The 21,819-nt window shown below is 35.2% G+C and overlaps 2 protein-coding genes across 3 annotated transcripts in view; both read right to left on the bottom strand.

The window, feature by feature from the left end:
* Window positions 1–2,265: 2,265 nt before the first annotated feature.
* LOC107668734 (galactosylceramide sulfotransferase-like) lies at window positions 2,266–8,499 on the bottom strand. Of its 2 annotated transcripts, XM_016460708.1 has the most exons (4): window positions 8,297–8,499; window positions 8,068–8,131; window positions 4,988–5,148; window positions 2,266–3,512 (listed from the first exon to the last, which is right to left on the bottom strand). In XM_016460708.1, exons 3-4 carry the CDS (start codon window positions 5,116–5,118, stop codon window positions 2,360–2,362), a joined length of 1,284 nt encoding a protein of 427 aa, XP_016316194.1. In that variant the 5' UTR covers window positions 5,119–5,148; window positions 8,068–8,131; window positions 8,297–8,499; the 3' UTR covers window positions 2,266–2,359. The 2 variants fall into 2 exon arrangements, with proteins under 2 accessions (XP_016316194.1, XP_016316193.1); XM_016460707.1 differs by having other exon boundaries at window positions 8,068–8,499.
* Window positions 8,500–13,723: 5,224 nt separating this feature from the next.
* LOC107668722 (pescadillo-like) overlaps window positions 13,724–21,819 on the bottom strand; it is a 16,743-nt gene continuing 8,647 nt past the window's right edge. The window contains 6 exon segments of the mRNA XM_016460696.1: window positions 13,724–14,290; window positions 16,560–16,727; window positions 17,892–18,031; window positions 18,116–18,300; window positions 18,400–18,525; window positions 20,732–20,862. Of these exon segments, the coding sequence (XP_016316182.1) occupies window positions 14,207–14,290; window positions 16,560–16,727; window positions 17,892–18,031; window positions 18,116–18,300; window positions 18,400–18,525; window positions 20,732–20,862 (834 nt within the window). The 3' untranslated portion in view covers window positions 13,724–14,206.

The raw sequence follows: 21,819 nt of genomic DNA, 5'->3' as shown, positions 1-21,819 counted from the left end.
CCAATGCTTGGTTTAACTCTTTCAAATATATCATTAATCATTACATTAAATAAAATTGGACTGATTACACTTCCTTGTGGAGTCCCATTCAGGATATCATACGATGCTGACATTTCTTCACCTATTCTTACCTGGAATGTACGCTCAAACAAAAAATCTAATATCCAATTATACATTCTCCCCCCTATTCCGATTTTATTTAACTTAATTAACAGTCCCTCCCTCCATAAAGTGTCATATGCCTTTTCAATGTCAAAGAAAACAGCAACAAGAAATTCTTTCATTATTAGAGTTTTTTTAACATAATTTTCAAATAATATCAGAGCATCCATTGTAGATCTCTTCTTCCTGAAACCACTCTGAGCTGATGATAATATTTCTTTTTTCTCCAAAAAATAATTCAACCTTCTTACTATCATTTTTTCCATTACCTTGCATAATGTAGATGTAAGTAATTGGGTAAGTAATTTAAGTCCCCACCAGTGTAGAAAAACCTGTACACACACACACACACACACACACACACACACACACAACATTTTTGTTGCCAAGTCAGCATTTTCGTTGAGTTGAATGAAGTAGGCTACTAAAATAACTAAAACGTAACTAAAAAAGAAATCTAGACAAATTTATAATAATAAATAAAATAAAAATGACAAAATCACACAACAAAATCCCTAAAACTTTAATGAAATTAAAACGAAAACAGAACATATAAAATAGAAACGAACTTCAAATATTTTATCAGTGATACTAAAATTACACTGGCGTTAGCTCATTATGTCACATCATAACCACAAATAAAATAATTTCTTACCCTTCAAACACAGGATGGTTTTTCTTCCAGGCCTGCTGGCAGGTAGATGAGTGCATGATGTATGGTACTGAAATGCATTTATGAAGTGGTTATCTTCCACTGAGGTGCACTGCCAATCCTTTCTTCTTTGGGGGTGAACGGAGATAGGGCAGTGAGCATTATCAAACAGCACAACTGCAACTACCAGAAGGTTTTTCTGCAAGAGTCTAACCTGGGTTAATGCCATTCATAATACACTTCAGCTCTATTTTTGTGAGAAGAGAATGTGTGTATATTCACGTGCAACATCAACCAAAGGCAACAGAAATCAGTTGTGTTTATTCATCATTTATCCATTCTGAACTCTGAAAGACAGAAGAGATGCTAACAGTGATAGTGAAACATGAACAAGACACGTGTATGTTACATAAAGTTTTTATTTTGTCATCTTTCATGGATTTCATTATCGGAGTTACTTATCATTCATGTGATGATAACAGTAAAGCTCAAGTTCCGAATGAGTCTAAACCAGTTTAAGAAATTATTGCTATTGCCATTGGCACCAACAATAAGAGCTTCAAATAATGAGGTCATTCAACAGTAGTTGATTCATTTTTATGATTGATTCAAGCACCCACACACTACATACATGTAATACATAGTGGTGACTTACAGTACATTTCTGAACACAAAACTAACATGTTAAAGATGTGACTGTCACCACTTATTTTGGGTAAGATTCATTTAAATATGAAAATGTTTTATTCAGTCATGTCTTTTAATGTTTTTATCTCTTTCTGACACAGAAAAACAAGTTTTAGGTTGGTTGTGTACAAGTCTATGGAAGCTTATTTCCGCCAAAGAATAAAAAAAATAAAAAAGAGCAACTCTGACTTTTTTCTAAGAATGTTTTTCTTCCACAATTCTGACTCTTCTTCTCAAAATTGCAAGGTTTTATCTCGCAATTCAGTTAATAGCTTACAATTCAGACATTTTTCTCAAATTTTTTTCTTCCACAATTCTGACTTTTCTTCTCAGAATTGCAAGTTTTTATTTCACAGTTCAGTCTTGCAATTCAAAGACTTTTTTCACAGAGTTGTGAGATATAAATTGTGAATTGTGAAATATAAACTTGCAATTCTGAGAGAAAAAAAAGCTTATTGCGAGAAGAAAAGTCAGAATTGTAAGATAAAAAGTCACAATTACCTTTTAATTTTTTATTTCTTGGCTGAAATAAGCCTGTTAAAAACAAGTATATTGAGATATAGTTTATATCTCACATTTCTGTGAAAAAAAATATAAAATGTCTAAACTGCGAGATATAAACTGAATTGTGAGATATAAATGTGCAAATCTGAGGGAAAAGAGTTTGAATTGTGGAAGAATTTTTTTTTTTAGAAAAATGTCTGAATTGTGAGACATAAACCCAAGAAAAAAGCGAGAAAAAAGGTGGAATTGTGAGATAAAAGTCACAATTGCATTTTAATCTTTTATTATGTGGCGGAAACAAGCTTCCATAAAGTCAGTGCTGACCTTTCACCTTAGCAAAACATTTCTTCTGAGCTACCAGTGAAGGATCTCTCTTATGTGACCCCACAGTCTTGTTATCCACAGGTTGACGCCCATATCGGTGAGATACTGCAGCTCTGGCGTGAGCATCTTCCTGCAGAGCTTTCGATGTGCTTTGTCAACATTCTTTTTCAGATTGTATCCCATAATTGACTTCTCACCGATGGGTTGCCACGGCTGCATGGAAGTCTCTAAGATGCTTCCTGCATCGACAGCATGGCCTCCTTCAATGCAAATGGAAGCCATTTCTGCATTTCTGCTCTGCAGCTCTGCGACATCTCTCGCCATGCGCTCACGGCCGTAAGCGTCCACTTTATGCCAGAAGGTGGCGTTGAAGTACTGGTAAAGCTTCCAATCGATGGCGTTCCACTCCAGCGCTTTGGCCCTGAGCTCTGGAGTCAGTTTAGAAACAGTTGAACCTTTCCGGGCATTGAGTTTGAAGAAAAGCAAGTCCTCCATGTCCCAGCAGAGGGCATCCTTGAGCAGGATGAGCGACTCCTCGAAATACTCCACAAGCATGACCAAATGGAAGTGCTTGGTGATTGCTTGAATGGCCTTGTCTAGCTTTGGGTCGTCTGGATTTAAGTTATTATCCTGTCCAAAGTCAAAGAAAAGCAAGTTTTTGAGATAGAACGAATTGAATCCCTCTGGGTCGTAGTAAAGCTTTGGATCCGTCAGGAATTCTCTTAACTTGTCATCTCCTGAAATCTTCCAAGTGAGAGGTACAATGCGTCCAAAATAGTGGAACGAGGACTCAGCGAGATCAGCCGGGTCCCGGAGGATTGTGATGTACGAGGTGTCGGCTGGAAGCACTTTGGCCACCTCAGCAGCATTGAAACGCATGTGATTACAGATGATGTTGAAACACATTCCGGGCGTGTAGTCCTTCACCTGTGAGCGATGGAAAGGGGACGGGTAAAAGAAGTCATTGCGGCTGTTGGGGAAGGCAAATTTGAGCTGGTGTTTTTCACCAAAGCGAAAGAGAATGTTGAGGAAAGTGCTACTAGCCGTTTTATGGGTTTTCATGAACATGATGTCCACTTTTGGAGTGCAGATTCGCTGCCCAGAGGCATGATGGGAGCTGTTAGAGATTGGTGAGGAGTGGGCAGCAGAAGGGCGATGAGCACATGAGTAAGGCACTGGGACCCTGTAAACAAAAATGAACAAAAATATTGTAATTTGAATGAATTTTAGATGCATTTGTATCATCTTTAGAATTAGTTGTTCACTGCTATGATCAGAAAACAGAAAACTGTGTGTATACAGTGGAGATCAAAATTAGAGAAAAATCTATAAATACTTGATTTTTTTCTGAAATATTGATAATCTTCATAGCTCACAATTTGAAGGAATATTAGCTGTAGCTATAGCACGGTTCTACTAACATGTTTGACAAAATAATCAAGGCATTTCAACAAAAACCTTTATTTTGTTGAAAACACGGTGATCAAAATTAGAGAACAGTAACCACTGTAGCACAAAAGAAGATTACAACTAAAGTTTTGGAGGGTTACAGCTGGAAGTGTAGAGGCCCTTGCTTTGAATGACTTCAGCACATCTGCGGCTTCAGGACATCACTAGTTTCTCACACTGTTCTGGTGTGATCTTGGTCTGCTCTTCTTCCAGTCTCTTCCACGGTTCGGTGACTGTAGTGGGTTTCTTAGCCATAACTTTGTTGCCAAGGATTTTCCAGAGATTTTCAGTTGGGTTTAGATCTCTGGTCCAACCATTTCATTATTCTTAACTTCAAGGAACAGCTTTATCCGTTTTGCAGTGTGACGGGGGCATTGTCTTGCATGAAAATTGCAGGCTGATTGGGAGATTCTTCATCGCTGCACAGTGAGTTTTCAGTCCAACTTCTCTTAAACGTGCCGAGACAGATCTATATCCTGATCAGCGCTGAACTGGCGAGCAATTCCAGCTGCAGTGTTGAACCGATTGCCCATTGAGTCTCTGCATTATCCTGTCTTCTTGTGCATTTGTCTCACGTAAATATCTCAATTAACTTTTTTATACTGTGCTTCAGAATACAATTAATTTATGAAATATGTTTAAAAAAACTGCCCTTCTACTCTTGTTAGGATAACTTCAAATAGGACTAAGCAGTGACCTTGGAATTTAGGAAATTGTTCTCTAATTTTGATCTCCATATATATAATTACATGTATATACAGTTTATTTCAGCAAATTTCAACAAGAAAGGTGGCATGTGACAGTTAAGCATCAGTATAGACAGATTTACATTTGTAATATTCATTATTTTTTTATATTTCACAATATTACTAAATAAATGCATCCTTGGTGACATAAAAGAATTAAAATGCATTGCTAGTATTTTGTACTGAATTTAACTAAAATTTGAATTTTAAACAATGTTTCCTGTCAGAATAGAATGACAGAATAATTTAGGGAGAAATGATCTTAATAATTATTTTCTTTATGAATATGAAGATAATTAATTTTTGTTTTATTTTGATTTTGGGAAGAAATATTTCCTGACTATTTCTTCATGAAATTCACACCAAAATCCTGCTCTAATCCATTGAAACTTTGACTTGGTTTTTAAAATAAACTGCTTTCTGTTGTACATTATTCTTGTTCAAAATACATGAAGGGACTCACTCCTGCAGGCCAAACTGGACCACTGAGGTTGACAGGCAGTACAAAAGAATCATGCAGATGGTCAGGAGCGCGCCCAGGATCAGTCCCTTACAGATGGACCTCCACTGCCTGACTGGCTTTCCAACCATCATAGCTGCCTGGTTGGACCCTGGAAGAAAATCCTGAAGCAAAGAGAAAGACGCTTCAGTAATGATTCAGTTCTACTAAGTGCAACTTATATCTCTAAAGTTCCTTTTACATAAATATAGTAAAATGTGCTGCGCTATCTGCTGTGCTTACATATGCACAGTCCTCTAGTGCTGCTAGCATTTGATTATCGAAGCATTTCTAGTGTGTTAAGAGATATTCGTCTCCATTTCCTCAAGTGCCCAATTATTTAGGTACACTGCTGCTCACTCAATTGCTTTTCTCCCTTGAGTTCAGCCATGCAATCTACATCTGCTCAACATGTGCTTATATGTGGGGATTTGCACTGGCATTGTAGGTAATTTAGCTATGTGGGATTCTAGAATATTTTCATCTTAAGTCATGTGACAGGTCACTATTTATTTTAAGGTATTCTGTATTTCTCTATTACAGATTTACTTCCACTGAAAGAGAAAAAAATAAAACTCCTCTCTAAGAAATTTAAAGTAAACATGCGAATCCTTAAGTTTTTCTTCTGGACTAAAAGCCCTTAGGGACGTAAAGGACTCTGATGAGAAGCAGACAAGAGTTTTTGGTTTGTTTGTTTTTTTTCTCAGTGGATGCATAAGGTTCATATTTCATATGAAAGTAACAGACTTAAAAAAAAGTGATAGTCACTATAAGATATTTGTAACAAAACGGAGGTCAAATTAATTTCAAGGCTTTGAACTTTCTAACAATGTGTAGTTTGTCAAGATTAAATAATGACGTACAGTATTACTTTACTTGTGTAGTAAATAAGAAAAAAAAAACAGTTCATTGGTCCTCCACCGCATGATAGCAGGTTCATATTTTTTTTAAATATAAAAATATTTAATGTAATCTCTCAGCTCATCTAATGGCATATAACTGCATGTATAATATAATAAATATAACAGGGATAGGCCTAAATATGAAAAAGTATCGTCTGACAGTATTATGCCACCTACACGGCTAGTCACCACATAAATTAATACATGGACATGAAATATAGCTTTAATTTAAATTATTTTATCACTTTAACTGTATATTATCTTAAAGTTGAAGCTTAAAAACAATGTTGTCCCACAGTAATACTAAAGTACCCCGAAATCATTTTCACTACAATCGATAACTGAAACATTAGATGGCTCGAGTTGCCTTTGTGTCAAAACGAGAGCATGCGAGTCTGCAAAATGATATAAGTGATATAAAAAAGTACTTATAAATATATACAAGTAATTATACTTATGCTGTAGTGCCGGTTTCAGTTACCCGGATGAGCCGATATACAGCATTCGCGCTAATGTCGCGATTGACCAAACAAAAGTAGTTATCATATAATCAATCATCTCTCCCTATATTAAATATATGAACAAAAATATGTATTATATGCTATATCTAAATGAATAGTTTAAAATAGTGCAGGACATGCTTGACATGTCATGTAAACTCTAAAACAAATGCAATGAACTAAATATTAAAAGTATTTTCCAAATAAAAATATCTATGATTATGAAATATCTTGAAATATTCTGATGCTGAGATGAATGCATTGCAGTTGTTGAGACTGTGCTACTGCAGGGGGTTCACGAGGGCCAGCTGTCCAGCGAATTAATTATGCATTCAGAAGAAAAGTGACACTGTCCGCATCTCTTCATGCCTCGTAGTCTAGGATCAGATATCTGCAGTGTGGGGCCACAGGTGGATAACTTAATACTACCAAGAGAGCATGTTAGAAGCACTGACTGCTACAGCCATATGCTGCTGCGCACCGGCACCAAAAGATAGATGGAGAGACCAAGGGAACAAAGCTGTTTCTCTCAAATACAGCAGGGACTAGAAATCTAGAAAGGGGCGAAGAAGTCTGAAGGAACCCATTGTTCTTATTTACAGCGATCTCTAACACTGCATTTTTCAAAGTCATCTTTTGTTGACAGCAAAAACTCTAACAACATCATCATTGTTATGCTGATGGTCAGGAATAATGAGGATTTTACATAACCACTAAGAATTACTACAGCAGCTGCAGCTCTAATTTAGGACAAAACGTATAAATGCATCTTTGCATCCATCAAACACAAGTGTTGTTTTCGTGGAGATTTGTAGTCTATCAGTGTGGTATAAAAGCCTTTGGAGATGTTGAATGCTATATTTACTCATGGGTGCATTTAAACTGGGCAATTTTTGCATGCAATCTGATTAATTTCTGTGATTTAACAAAGAATGTCACATGTGATATCTGAAGTGCTGCTGGCAAATTCATAAGAGACAAGAAGCCACTGTAATGAAGTTTGGTGATGGGATACAAATAGAATAATGGTTTCTTTTACTTTGCCACAATAAAGTAGTCAGATTGAGCAGCTTGATTATAGAGGAAAGTTTAGGAATGAAACAGATAGCGTTTCAATAGATTCAGCATTGTGAGGCCTCATGGTGATATAAAAGTGTTTTTGGAACAAATGGTATTTCAAATAAAATAAAAATTTAATACGCAAATAAATAATATGCATTTTATTTCATTTTTCACTAAAGAAACATAAAACAAGATAAATATACTTCAGAAGCAAAACTGTATAAATTATTAAGGCTTTCACAGAAAATGTGTAATTAAAAATATTTTTCTTACCACATTGGTGAATTATTACTTTCTTGTTTTAATAAATATAACAGAATTTAGTGAGGTTTATGCTTAAACCCAGAAAACGTTGAATTCATCAGAAATATGTTCTGACAACAATGATCTTTTTCAGTTGTGAGGATGTTTAGACTAGAAAATAGACATCAAAAATATTGATTAATACTTATTAATTCAGATTTTTGCTGTGAGTTACTACAGACTTATTTAAACAATGGCAATAAAAATATTACTGTAAATATTCTCCCAATACAATTTGTATGGAAGATTAAATATAAAACATTGTTTAATATCTTACCAAATCATGTAGATATCCCTGTCACAGCTTGATTGGCAGAAAAAAAGCAATGACTCTGAGAAATCTATGAAAAATGACTTTGTTAACAATGATGCATGGTCAAGGCAATTCCTTCACAGTTAACTGTCCAGTCGTGCTATCCAAGATTAGCAGATCTGTATCCCTCTTATCTTCTGTGAAATATCCAGATGATCATTCACCCTGTACACACACACACACACACACACACCTGATGATTTTGAAGCCCCCGCCTCTCATCTCCTTCTCCTCCATCTGCACGATGTAGAGCTGAGCTGGCTAAACTGCATACAGAAGAGGCTCGGCTTGTGCTCTCTGTGACGCAAGATCAGCCGTCTGGGGACCTGCACTTGTGTGTCTGTTTGCATTTGTGAATGAGAGTACAGGAGAAGGTTGAGGGCAGAAAGAAAGAGTGAGGTGAAGTTAGGATGAGAAATAAGAAGACAGAAAGACAGAAAAAGAACAGGAGAGGAAGAGATTCAAAACTGAACAGGGTTAGCGAGAGAAAACGAGCAAGAGGGAGGGAAAGGAACAAAAGAGAGGAGGGATCTGTTCAAGGTGGAAACAGAGAGCTATTGAGAACAGATTACTGGTTTGAAAAGTTGCTAGAAAGCGTAGTTAAATGCATGAGAGAGCCCAATACAAAATTCCAGGTATATGGTTGTACACAAAGTCCCCAAACTGCATCAGCTTACTTAGCTTTCCAAGTCCAAGTCACAAAAACACATTCTTAGCATGGATGATGTTTGAGGATAAAATGAAATGAAAGTAAACTGGTCAAAAATCAGTGGCACAGAAATGGTTTTAAAAGTGGGAGAAACACTTGACCCTTATGCTGTGTTGAAAATCCTTTACCTAATTTCCTGATCCCAGCCAACAATTATAAGCCTTTTGAAATTGCTTATAAATCTCTCATTATGCTAGCAAGCAAGCAAGCAAATTGTATTTATATAGCACTTTTCTATACAAGTTAATGCAATTTAAAGTGCTTTACAGATACAGCGATTAATAAAAATTAAACTGAACAGAATTCAAACAAAAATAAAATAGACCCATTGAAATACACAAATAAGAATAAAGTTGATAAAGATTCAAATATGAAATATAAAATAAAACATTAAAAATGAGTCAAAACAAAACACATGAAAAATACAGAGGTTTTATAAGTCTTTACAGAAAGGCCAGACGAAAAAGATATGTTTTTAACTTAGATTTAAAACTTTTCATGTTTTCAGCACATCTTATGTTCTCTGGTAGGTTGTTCCAGAAGCGAGGAGCATAATGGCTAAAAGCAGCATCACCGAATTTTTTAGTTCTGCTATGAGGTACAGTTAGAAGAAAAGAATCAGAGGATCCTTCTAGGTTCATATACTACTGTAAGCAGTTTTTAAAGATAGTCTGGAGCAAGTCCGTGCAATGCTTTATAAACTAATAAAAGATTTTTTAAATCAATACGAAAGCTAATAGGTAACCAGTGTAATGACTTTAATACTGGTGTAATTGTAATGCTATAATTATCACCAAACCTTGGATTCAAATTTTTTTCATCAACATGTTTTCTTTCAATTAGTACAGGTTTTGGATTTCTGATCTCAGCATATGCACCTCAGTTTTTGACTGAAAAAGCCGGAACACAACATGAGGGTTTAATGCCCAGATTATTCCTAAGTATGTTTGCATCTTATATGGTTCTTTTGCCATTTGTAAGTGTATTATTTACATGATGGGTTAGCAACAGTTAGTTTTATTGACCCGTGCACATATCTATAGAAATAGACAAGCTCAGGAAGAACTTTTGCCACAAGGAATAACTTCTTTCTGGATAATATTGATGGTTTTCGTGCTGCTATTTCTGGATGTTTGCTTTAGTGACCAATTGGAAGAATCCCTTCTTATCTCAATGTTTGCTTAGGCTGCTGTATGAGTTTCCATACAGAGATTTGTGCCAGGAGGAGTAAACACCCAGAAATTGGACCATAAATTAAACACAATCACTTGACACATTATCCAGTTCAAAAGCTCTTTCCAGGGCCGTCTACTATAGCATACTGTGTTTTTGTAACTTTTGGGAGGCATTTGTGATCAACTGAGACTGAGGAATCTTGTCCTTCTGTTTTAAAAGTTAAGTTACAAATCCTTAAAATGAATTTATGAACGTGTATACACTTCATGTTGACCTTTGTGCTGAAGTGTTATTTTTAGTTTTCACGTTTTAATTTTAGTTTAAGTTTCAGAAATTTTGTAATGTGCTTTTTCTTTGTTATTAGTGATTATTTAATATTTCCATTTAGCTTTATTTTTTATTTCACTAGTAGTTTTTTTATGAAGTGATTTCAGTACTTTAAACCTCAGTTAGTTGTGAAGGAAACATTACTAATTTTTCATTTCATATTTTATTTCATATTTTTAATATAGTTTTAGTTTTAATTAACCGTAACAAAACTGGTGCTGGAGTTGTGTACACAGATTTGTAATGTTAACCGCAGTGTTTGACAAGGTTCAAGTAAAGCCGACGCGGAAAATTCTTAGTTCATCATTGCTTTGAGGTAAATGAAATAAAACCCACCAACAAATGAAATGAGATCCCACTCCTGTTGACACATCCAGACTTGCATTATACTCAGTTTACTCAGAAAAAGAGTGACCCTTAGTTTAGCCACAGGGTTAAATGACTTAATGTGGGTCTTTGAAATTTGATTATAACGCACAAATATTTCATGTTTATTGCTGCTATGACAACGCCAAAGCTTACTAGTCTAATGAAACTTTCTTGTATATAAAGCCTGAATAGATAATGTTCAGAAGAATAGCATTATTTGAAATAAAAATCGTTTGTAACACTACAAATGTCTTTTACTGTCACTTTTGATAAATTGAATCCATCCTTGCTGAATAAAAAGATTTTAATAAAAAATAAAAAAAATCACAAAATAAAATTTGATCACAAAAGATGATATTTTGAAGAATGTTGTTATGGAAAAAAAATACTATGTAAGTCAATAGCTACCTTTAACTGTTTGGTTACCAACTTTCTTCAAAATATCTTCTGTTTTATCAACAGAGGAAAGAAACTCATAAAGCTTTGGAACAAGTGGAGGGTGAGTAAATGATGACAGAATTTTCATGCTTGGGTGAATTATCCCTTTAAATACATTAGGATACTGTAACATCTATACTGATATTGCTGTAATTCACTGATCAATACTCTTTTTTTATCTTTACATTCCTCTTGAGTAACATGGCCCAATCCACTCTCTTTATTTTGCTCACTTCTCAGTGTCTCTTATTGTCCAGCACAAGATTATTCTGTTCATCCAGATCTCCTTTTGAGTGGTCTCAAACACTCGGTTCATTGTCTGCAGCCACACACACGGACACACAGAATGTCATGCCAGTGCCAGGCAGTGTAAGAGCGACATGGTTGGAATGCAGATGGGTAACGTGGGTAACACTGCATGCTTGTGTGCGTGAACATGAATTAGTAATAAAAAGGCCATGAGTTGCCTGGCCTAAAGCCCACAGGGGTTACACAACGGCGAGGAGAACACCAACATCATAACTTCCCACCACAAATACAAGGAAAGTGAAAACATACAAAGCTGCTACCAGGGGTATAGGTATAACACCTCATACAATAAAAAAAGCGTTTGAATGGCTCTTTGGGTGTGACATACAAAGGAAGAGACCATTTCACGTGTTATACACATGCTTACAGAATAGAAGAGAGCGGATCACTTTTGAACTCAGTTCAAACAAATCCAGATTTATACAAAGCCTGCCCAGTTTTATACACCTTGTATAACCAAAATCTCACAAAGGACTGAAATGGACACTGGAGAACCATTCAGAGCTAAATAATTCAGCTTGCCATCCTAAACCAGTAGAATCTGACTCCATTCAGTACTTGGAAAATTCACAATGAGGAATTCAATGCAATCTGAAACACTCGAATTTTCTCATTGCAACCTTCGTTCTCTGTGGATTTGAAAATCTGTAAAACTAGCTTCCAGTCTCATCCGCGTCCAGCTATTTTTAGCTGTACAGAACCGCTCCTTTTGCTGCTTGATATTGAAACTTGGTGTGTCTTACCATATTATTTTAATGTGTTATCTTAATTACGAATACACTAGTTTGTAGTGCAATTTTACTGTTTACTGCACGTTTTTATTCTTCGTTATTTCCCTATAGCGGCTAATGAACTGGAAGTCTCACCCATAGGCTTACTTCCGCGTTGAAGAAAAAGGCCTATTTATGAAGCAAGTGAAGCAAAATAAATGTTAGTTTTTACAAAGAACATACATAAGAGCCATACTTTTTCCCCACAAAGTTACATGGTTTAACCATTAGTACCCCAGCTAAAATCTCGGAGGGACTGGCTTAGCCTTTAACGCCAATTTGTGTAGGGATCAACTTTTCAGCAGCAGTGAGCCTAAAATCCTCATGCCGAAAGCCACTTTTACATTGTGATGTCCTACAGAAGAGTCCTTGGGGAAGGGAGTGTCAGTGTTTTTTTTTTTTTTTCATTTAGGAATTTTAAAGAACATACATAAGAGCCATACTTTTTCCCCACAAAGTTACATGGTTTAACCATTAGTACCCCAGCTAAAATCTCGGAGGGACTGGCTTAGCCTTTAACGCCAATTTGTGTAGGGATCAACTTTTCAGCAGCAGTGAGCCTAAAATCCTCATGCCGAAAGCCACTTTTACATTGTGATGTCCTACAGAAGAGTCCTTGGGGAAGGGAGTGTCAGTGTTTTTTTTTTTTTTCATTTAGGAATTTTACAATATGAGTGATCATTGGAAACTTCAGTACATTCTAGACTTCTTTCCCCTTGGGTATCAAGGCCTATTTACATTAGAAACTAAAAGATGAAGTCAAAAGGTTTACTCGCATAAAGAGAGATTTAAAAAACAAAACAAAACTGACTTTTACCGTTCAAAAGTTTTTTTTAAAGGGGTGGTTCACTGGTTTTTTTCTAGGGGGTGCAGTCTAACATGTGTTAATGCTTCGTTTTTAAAAAAATGCATTATTTTTCACATAATTTACCTTTATTCCACACCGCTCTGTCCCTTCTGAGAAACGCGCCGATCATTTCCTGCTTTTATGAAGCCCCGCCCTCAGAAATAGGCAATGGGCTCTGATTGGTTAGCTAGCCCAGTTTGTTGTGATTGGCTAACCCGCCTCTAGTGCGTGTCTAAATGTCCCGCACCTCACCTCAGTGGCATGTGCTCCGGTTGTATTGTAAACAACGGCGTCGTTAATATCGCTTATCAGAACCTGTGCAAGCACGGCTTTTGATGGTAGGCCTGTTTTTTGTTGTCTTTTTTTCAGCATCATTACTCCAGTCTTCAGTGTCACACGATCCTTCAGAAATCATTCTAATATACTGATTTGCTGCTCAAGAAACATTTTTTTTATTATTATCAATATTGAAAAGCCATTATACTTTACTTTTCAGGACTGTTTGATCAAAATAAATTTCAAAAGAACAGCATTTATTTAAAACATAAATCTTTTTACTTACCTTTTTACTGTCAATTTTGATCACTTTAATGCATCCTCACTAAATAAAAGTATTAATTTCTACAAAAAGTTAACTTTTAAACAGCAGTGTACATCACTAATATGTAATTATATAAACAATGTATAATTTATGACCTGCTTAAGGAAATAGTCAATGTAGTAACATACTGAGAGCCTGTTGATGCAGTTACAGCTATTTGTAATGTTGATATGACAGCTTTTTGTCATCCGTTCTTTTCTAGTTGATTCTAATCGCAACTGCAATTCTATTAAAATTGCAATTCTATCCTTTATCCAAATTAGTACATTAACATTTTCACAAATTTGAAACATGCACACAGAATAAAAAAAAATAAAACTTCATGTCATTAAAGATAATCATTATCTTCTGTTTATTATAAATGTGTCAAAGTCAAAACTGATAAGCAAAGACATAAGAAATGCAGGAAAGTGTCATTGAAAACCAGTTTGGGCAAACTAAAATGACACATCGTGCTCAGTAAATCATGTACAATCCCCACTAAGTGCTGCAATGAGTTGAAATGAGAGAAGAAACACTTCTCAAAGTCTCTTGGCAGACTTTATTACATATAAATATCAGCACTTTTTCTTCTTCTTCTGCTTCTTGTCTGCTTTGTTGGCGTCATCGTGAGCTTTCCTCTTAGCTGCTAGCTTGTTAGCCTGTAGGAAGGTAGATTCATGAACAATGAAGTCTGTCAAGGTCACTGGAGCTTAAATAATGAGCCTAATGTAGGTCAAGCACCTTTTAAAGGGCTTTGGCAGCCACTGTGCAAGCCGTGAATTAGTTCAACGTTTACTCATTTAACCATTAACCAAAGCACACATTTACAAATCAACATAAAGACTCCTATCTCACTCAGGGTTCCCACTCTTTCATGAACACCAGATTCAAGGACTTTCAAGGACTTTTTAAAGCACCATTTATTTTATATCAAGCACCTATCAAATTCACACCCCAGCATATGTAGTGTCATGAAAGACCTTAATTAAATTTCTAAAATATTGATAAAATATGCATCAAACTGATTTTTGCTGTAGTTCTTGTACAAGATTTAAATTGGAAAGAATTTCTCAATTTTTAAATTAATAAAAAAGTGGTTAAATGTTGTAATAGCATGGTAAAACCTCTTAACATTAAAAATTTGCACATTCACTCAAGAGACGTTACACTCAAATAAAAATACTCAAGTCAAACTAATTTTGTAAATTACTTTTTATTGTAAATCCCATTTTTTCATCTTTGACCAAGAGGAATGCAGCTGCTCAAACATGCAGCTGCTCAAAACGTCAATATTTTTTGAAACGTGCAAATCTGCAAAAAAAAAAAAAAAAAAAAAAAAAAAAAAAAAAAAAAAAAAAAAACTTGCATGCAGGCGCATCCACTGCTCTGGAGATGATATGCTTCCTGATGGTTTCACACCTAATTCTTCACATTAATTCTTAATTCTTTTGCAGTTAACATGTGCCTTTTCTTCTTCACCTGTTTTTTTTTCTGACCCGCTGTCCCAGTGAGCATTTTGCTGAGCAATGGTCATGCCTTAACTTTGAAATTTCTGTATTGCATTAGTTTTTAATATTTCTTATGGGGATTTAATCATTTTTGACTTCTCAGTTCGAGTTAAATCTCTTTTTTGGCTCATTTAACCTGCGCATCAACACACACGCTGTTTTTTTTTTTTTCACGCTACCCCATCTCCACCCCCAATCATTAGTGCCATTTCGTTCTGTCTTTGTCAGAACATACAAGACAATTTTTTAAATAGCGCCATTAACAGGGTTTAAAGCAAAAAAAGGAGCACCTTCTGATCAATAATAAAAAATTCTGATCAAAAATTTGCCTTCCTAATACGAGGTGACATTTGACTCCTTAATGTGACTTACAGGGGTATTTTCTTTTTACCTTTGTAATGGCATCATTTTCATCCATGTCAAATTCAAAAATGTATGTTTATAAGCTTTTTAGAATTTCTATTTAAAACAAAATAATAAGAAGTAGAATAAGACAAAGGTTACCAATAATATGAAATTAGTATTAATAAAAAATGAATTTGTACAGAGGTGGCACAGAAGAACATAAAAGTGGCTTGTCGGTACATTTTCAGACATTTAATGAAGCTCAGAGGTGGCATGAGTGCAATTAAATTCATACATTTATGTGGAGATTAATGTTTTAAATATAAAATTTTGAATACAGAAATATTAAATGATTTGAAATAACTGAAATTATACGCTAAAAATTTAACTAAATCTGCCAGTAGGTGGCGGTAAGTCACTAATTTTATCACTAAATCATTCATTCAATTGATTCGTTCGAACAGCTGATTCATTTTGATTCGTTTGAACGGCTGATTCATTCAGGAATGAAATCTTTATGTATGGGTAATCATGAATCACTGACTCACTAGATTCGTTCAAAAACGCACTTTCATTGAATGAATGAAACTCAGCTGTGTTGTCTTTTAGAGATGCGCAGCGGCTGAGCTGTTACTATATTTGGATCTATTTTCGTTAAAGAAATGACTGTGAATGATGCGAGCGGCGTCACTATGTTGTCGGTGAGAAGCTGCAGCCGTGGCGGGGATCATTTTTGGTGTGCCGGCAGAACAACAACAACAATGCGCTACCTCATTTTTTTCCAATTGATGTAAATCCGTCGTAGCGATGGAAAACAAGCACTTTCAAGGACCTATGTTTGTTTTCAAGTACTTTCCAGGCCTTGAATCCATATGTCTGAAATTCAAGTACTTTCAAGAAGCGTGGAACCCTGCTCACTACATAAAAAAAAAAACAATAACTAAGAATCAAAATGAAGCATTATTCTGAATCATTATCCTGGTTAGATGAGTGTGTTTTCATACAATTGTATTTTTAATTTACAAAAGAAAGCACATACGATCGTAAAATGACATCTATTTCTAAGCAGGCTTACCTCTCTGACGTTTCTCTTCTTGCCAAACATGATCTTGTCATAGAGGTATTTCTCTTTCTTCTTCATCATCATAATGGCCAGCCTCTTCTCCTCTGCTTTCTCCTCTTGTTCGGTTCGCATGCGGTTCTCTTGTTTGACTTTACCAGGGGTCACCTTTACTGACAGCCTCTGAGGGAGAACCAGCACATGACAAACTTTTACTTTTTTATATTTATTTTATATATTCCTCCACAAAATGTTTCATTTAAGGTGCAGAAACAAACTTAAAAAAAAGATTCCATCCCAAAAATCATCCATATTTAGAATCAAATAATGTAATTTTGTCTTTTTTTAACCCTGTAAAGCCTGATAAACAAAATAAGTTAGAAAAATCACATTTTTAAAAATGGAATGTTTATTGAAACTTTACACAAAATATAAAACAAATCTAAAAACAGGTTTGTATATTTGTATTTTGTTGAGTGTCATTTCTGACACATTAAGCTTTTATGGCTCATATAGTATATGGAGCTCACACTCAAGGAAGAAAAAAAACACCTACATTTTATTCCCAAAGGCCCAAACGAAGCAAAAATATGCAATTTGGTGCAGTTGCTGATCATTTAGATTTATAAATATAAGATGAAATTCTGGTAGCTTGTAATGTAAATCAATGAGATCTTTATAAGAGTATAACAGACTACTTACATAAAATGCATATACATATCAGTTGTTACTCTGTATCTCCCAAAAATGCTTTAGTAAGATGATATTTAAATGCTTAGCTTTATGATCAAAGCTCTGTGGTTTTTATTGTGGAGGAAATACATATAATTCAACACAACAATGATGATTAAGAGATGAACAAATAAATGTTCCTCCAAACAGCCCGATTTATCATATTTGATAGATTTTAACATGATTTTTCTGAAAAATGATGAATGATTATGGATAATTAAGTAAACCTAAGTTGCTTCAGTTCATTAACTGTAATATTACTAACAATACAAAAGTTATTCATATAATTACTTCATAAAATTCAGTAAGATTTCACAGCAAGAAGAATGTACCACGAGCTGAAGGTGGATATTTTTATAATTATACTAAAAGGCCATTTACTTGCTAAAAAAGTATAAACTACCAATCAGTCAACAGAAGGTATGTGGTGCAACAGATTTTTTCAGCAGTTTTGATCACGTTGATGATTTAGAGGAGAACTTTGCATATCAAATATGATACAGCAGGCATTATAGGGTTAAATGTTTTCACTTACAATTCTGTAATTACAGCACCACTAAGCAAACAAGCAGTGTAACTGCAAAAATGAGTTATGCAAAATGAAAACGATCTTACCTTTCCCTGAGCTCTCTTCTCCTCCATTTCAGCTAAATTTGCTTCATCTTCAGCCTCATCTTCTTCCTCACTTTGATCATCTTCCTCTTCGTCATCTTCATCATCCTCTTCCTCGTCTCCCTCCTCCTCTTCTTCCGTTTCTGTGAAGAGTTTGTTTGCGAAGTCGACAATCACTCAAAATTCACATATTATATGACATATCATCACATGGCAAAAACCCTCACGTGGCTTCTCTCCTCTCTGCAGGGCCAAGAGTTTGAGTTTCTCAGGCGGCACATAATCTCCCTCACTCTCCTCCACGAATGGTGACAGATGGGGCGGCAGTGTAACTCCCAGGAAATATTCCTCTACAGGTAACAAAATCTTCTCATTTACACAGTCATACACCCACTGGGGCTGGATGTAGTACCTGCAAGGATGAAAATACATTAAGTACAAGAATATACATTAATTACAGTATAAATGTAAAGTATACACCGTCCACAATCAGTGAGAGTTGGTTTCGGACCTGTTGATGTACTGTTTGTCGATGGTGGGTCTGTCCACAATGTGATGTGTGATCATTTCGTCTGTTTCATCATATGTGCTGCCGATGCACAGTGATTTATCCCAGGACACCTGTCCACCGAAACACCTGCACAGCGTACAACACATTCTTATATACTGACAAAAACTGTAAAACTGTACATACACAAACTATGAACGGCAGCAATTCATCAAGTTACATGTTTTGGGGTTTTTAAAACCTAAAACTTTGAAAAAAAAAACCTAAAAGTAAAACCATAAAAAAATGCTTGAAATAAAATAAACATTATCTGAAATAAAATATAAAAACATTTATTTTATATTGAAGTACTAAATTAAGAAACTAAATTAACTATAAAGATATTTTAAAAAATGATTAAAATGACAAAACCACATAAATTAACTAAAAGTTTAACTAAAATTAAAATATTTACAAAAACTATATCAATGATACTAGAACACCACTGACTTGTATGCAAATACACCACAAACTTAAACCTTCATCAAATAGGGTCCAAAATAGTTTTTTTTTTTTTTTTTAAAGGGGTCATATGATGCGATTTCAAGTTTTCCTTTCTCTTTGGAGTGTTACAAGCTCTTGGCGCATAAAGAAGATCTGTAAAGTTGCAAAGACTAAAGTCTCAAATCCAAAGAGATATTCTTTATAAAAGTTAAGAGTCAACCACGCCTACCTAAAACGGCTCGTTCTAACATGCCCCCACATATCTACGTCACTATGTGGAAATATTAGCATAATGCCGCCCAAATGTGCACGCAAAGAAAGAAGGCGTGGTTTCAGGAACAGCAGTAGTGTTGATGCAGCATGTCAGGGAGACGTTGTGTATTTCAGTGTGAAAGCAAAAGCACTTTATTTGGCCTTCCGGAAGTAGATGCAATTAGGAATCATTGGTTAAGATTTATTTACAACAGAACAGCACAACCCAGATGTTCGAATTTGTGCAACGCATTTTATGGACGACAGTTTTTTGAACCTAGAAGAGCACAAGGCTGGCTGTGCACAAAAGCTATTTCTAAAAAAAATAAATTAAAAAAAGGGATAAATTTCGACTTTGCTATGACAATCTGGCCCTTCTGAATCAGCGACTGTGTGTGTGTGTGTGAGGGGAACAGGGTCACATCACAGGAGAGTGAACTGCCTGTCAGAAATCATAGCACGTCGGCTGTCTTAACCGCGGCTTGTGTACTGCATCATCACTGTGTCTGTCACGCGACTCTGTTGCCCTTTCGGGCTTGAACTGATGGTAAAACTAACCACATTATTAACTGTCTTGATATTTACTTTGAAAGCTGAAGCTCGCGATTATGGTAAGGGGCGTTACATTTCCGACGCGTGCTTGTGGTGTTCGGCCAATCACAATGCACTGGGTCAGCTGACCAATCAGAGCAGACTGCGCTTGTCAAAGGAGGGGGCTTTGTTGAAAACGACGTGTTTGAGAGAGGCGGGGCATAGAGGACCTACAATAATGTACAGTATTTGAAAAATAATGTGTTTTTTGAACATTAAAGCATGTCAACATATTCTGTTACACCAAATACACAAAATAATGATCTTTAAAATAGCATCATATGACCCCTTTAAATAGTGGCTCAGACAAAAGAGGGGCTTTAAATACTGTCTGTCCACCTCAGATGCTCAGATTAAATATTATGAGCGGTTTCATTTTATATTTTTTTTATACAAGGTTTGCAATTTTAAAACAAAATAAAAATTATAAAACAAATAGAAATCAATTAAAGAATGGAAAATAATATATATTTAAAATTATTCTCAATAATTAAAAGGAAAAATGCACAATTGTTTTTTACAATAACTTTGATTATAGGGTTGAATAGTTGATTGACAAAAGTTGAGAAAATTCCTTTATTCACCCAAGTTCCCACCATGCTCACATTATTAGAGTTGCATTTTTTTAATACAAGGAAATATCCATGCAGTAACAGGGTGTGAGAAACAGCTAAACATCATGTAATTTATTACTTAATTAAAAATAAATCTAATAGAAATTCAGTAGTCGTAATTACTGACATTATTGCATGATTTTTACTGTTGTATAGAGCTGAGATGGGACAAATACATATTTCTTGATCTACTTTTCATGTAAACTATGTTAATTACTAGATTATCAAAAACATCTAATCTAACATCGAGTTCTACCTCTAAAGAAAATGAGATTTGTGCCTTAGCGTCTTTAAAAAAAAAAGGAAGAGCAAACCATTTTGTACCCTGTTTAAGGAAAGTGCCATAGATAAAATGATGAGTGATAAAAATGAGCTGGTATGTCACACTCCTTCACCTGATGAGAAAAGCCAGCGATTCCCTGGGAACTTCTCTGTTTAGGAAAAACTTCAGCCCTTCGAAGAGCTTCTTCTGTTTGTTTTGCTCCAGCTCGATCTTCTCTCTCGCCTCCATTGTCTCCAGGTCTTCCTGCAATTGAAAGAGCACATACAAATAAAGTTCTATAAAAACTACATTAAATAATGAGGACAAAGGTTGCCTGCAGTCACGCTGGTTTCATCAGAATGTTTAACACCTTCAGCGTGTAACCATTGTAACAGTCTCCCTCAGTGAACCTGAAACACGAGGATGTGAGGTCCATCCAAAACAACAATTAATCAAATGCGGGTTAAATGCTTCACTGACTCATGCCTTGTAATGTGTGACTAAATAACGAGTGTCTTTTGACACTTTCTTTTAGTGAACTTGAAGTGTGGAAAATTATTGTGGAGTCACATAGTTGCATTAATTACAGATGGCATGAGTGCTTTAGCAATTCGAGAGGAATCTGACAGCTTTGAATTTGCTACAAAACAGTTGTGCCAATTGTTTTACCAGTTTCCCCCACTGGTTTTACATATAGCCCCACAAAAACATAAGTATATATATATATATATATACTTATGTTTTTGTGGGGATATTGTTATGATAGGACAATATTTGGCCGAGATACAACTATTTGAAAATCTGGAATCTGAGGATGCAAAAAAAAATCTAAATATTGAGAAAAATCGCCTTTAAAGTTGTCCAAATGAAGTTCTTAGCAATGCATATTACCAATTAACAATTAAGTTTTAATATGTATACTGTAGGAAATTTACAAAATATCTTCATGGAACATGATCTTTTATTAATATTAAAAAATATTAATGATTTTTGGCATGTCTCAAAAAATATTGACAATGTGTTATTTTGACATGCAATTTCAGTTTTGTGTAATGTGATCATCGTGGATTGTTATGTGTAAAATTGCAAAAATAGAATTCATTCATGCGTGACGGCGATTTAAACCTAATTCACTTCAATAAAGTTAACTATACATGCTATTCTTGTCATGAGCATCAAGTTGTGGGGGCGCTGCGGTGCAAATTCCACTCATGTAGAAAA

Source organism: Sinocyclocheilus anshuiensis, unplaced genomic scaffold (genome assembly GCF_001515605.1).
Source record: "Sinocyclocheilus anshuiensis isolate Anshui unplaced genomic scaffold, SAMN03320099.WGS_v1.1 scaffold36, whole genome shotgun sequence".
In the NCBI taxonomy this organism is placed as follows: Eukaryota; Metazoa; Chordata; class Actinopteri; order Cypriniformes; family Cyprinidae; genus Sinocyclocheilus; species Sinocyclocheilus anshuiensis.
The sequence above is the reverse complement of the archived record's forward strand: the minus strand, read 5'-3'. Positions and strand labels throughout refer to the sequence as shown.

Bases quoted from the DNA above. Each gene is read 5' to 3' on its own strand.
- LOC107668734 (XM_016460707.1), bottom strand. From the start codon at position 5,118: ATGATGGTTGGAAAGCCAGTCAGGCAGTGGAGGTCCATCTGTAAGGGA. The intron at 3,513-4,987 runs GTGAGTCCCTTC...TTTTGTTTACAG, and splicing joins GTCCAGTTTGGCCTGCAGGA to GGTCCCAGTGCCTTACTCAT.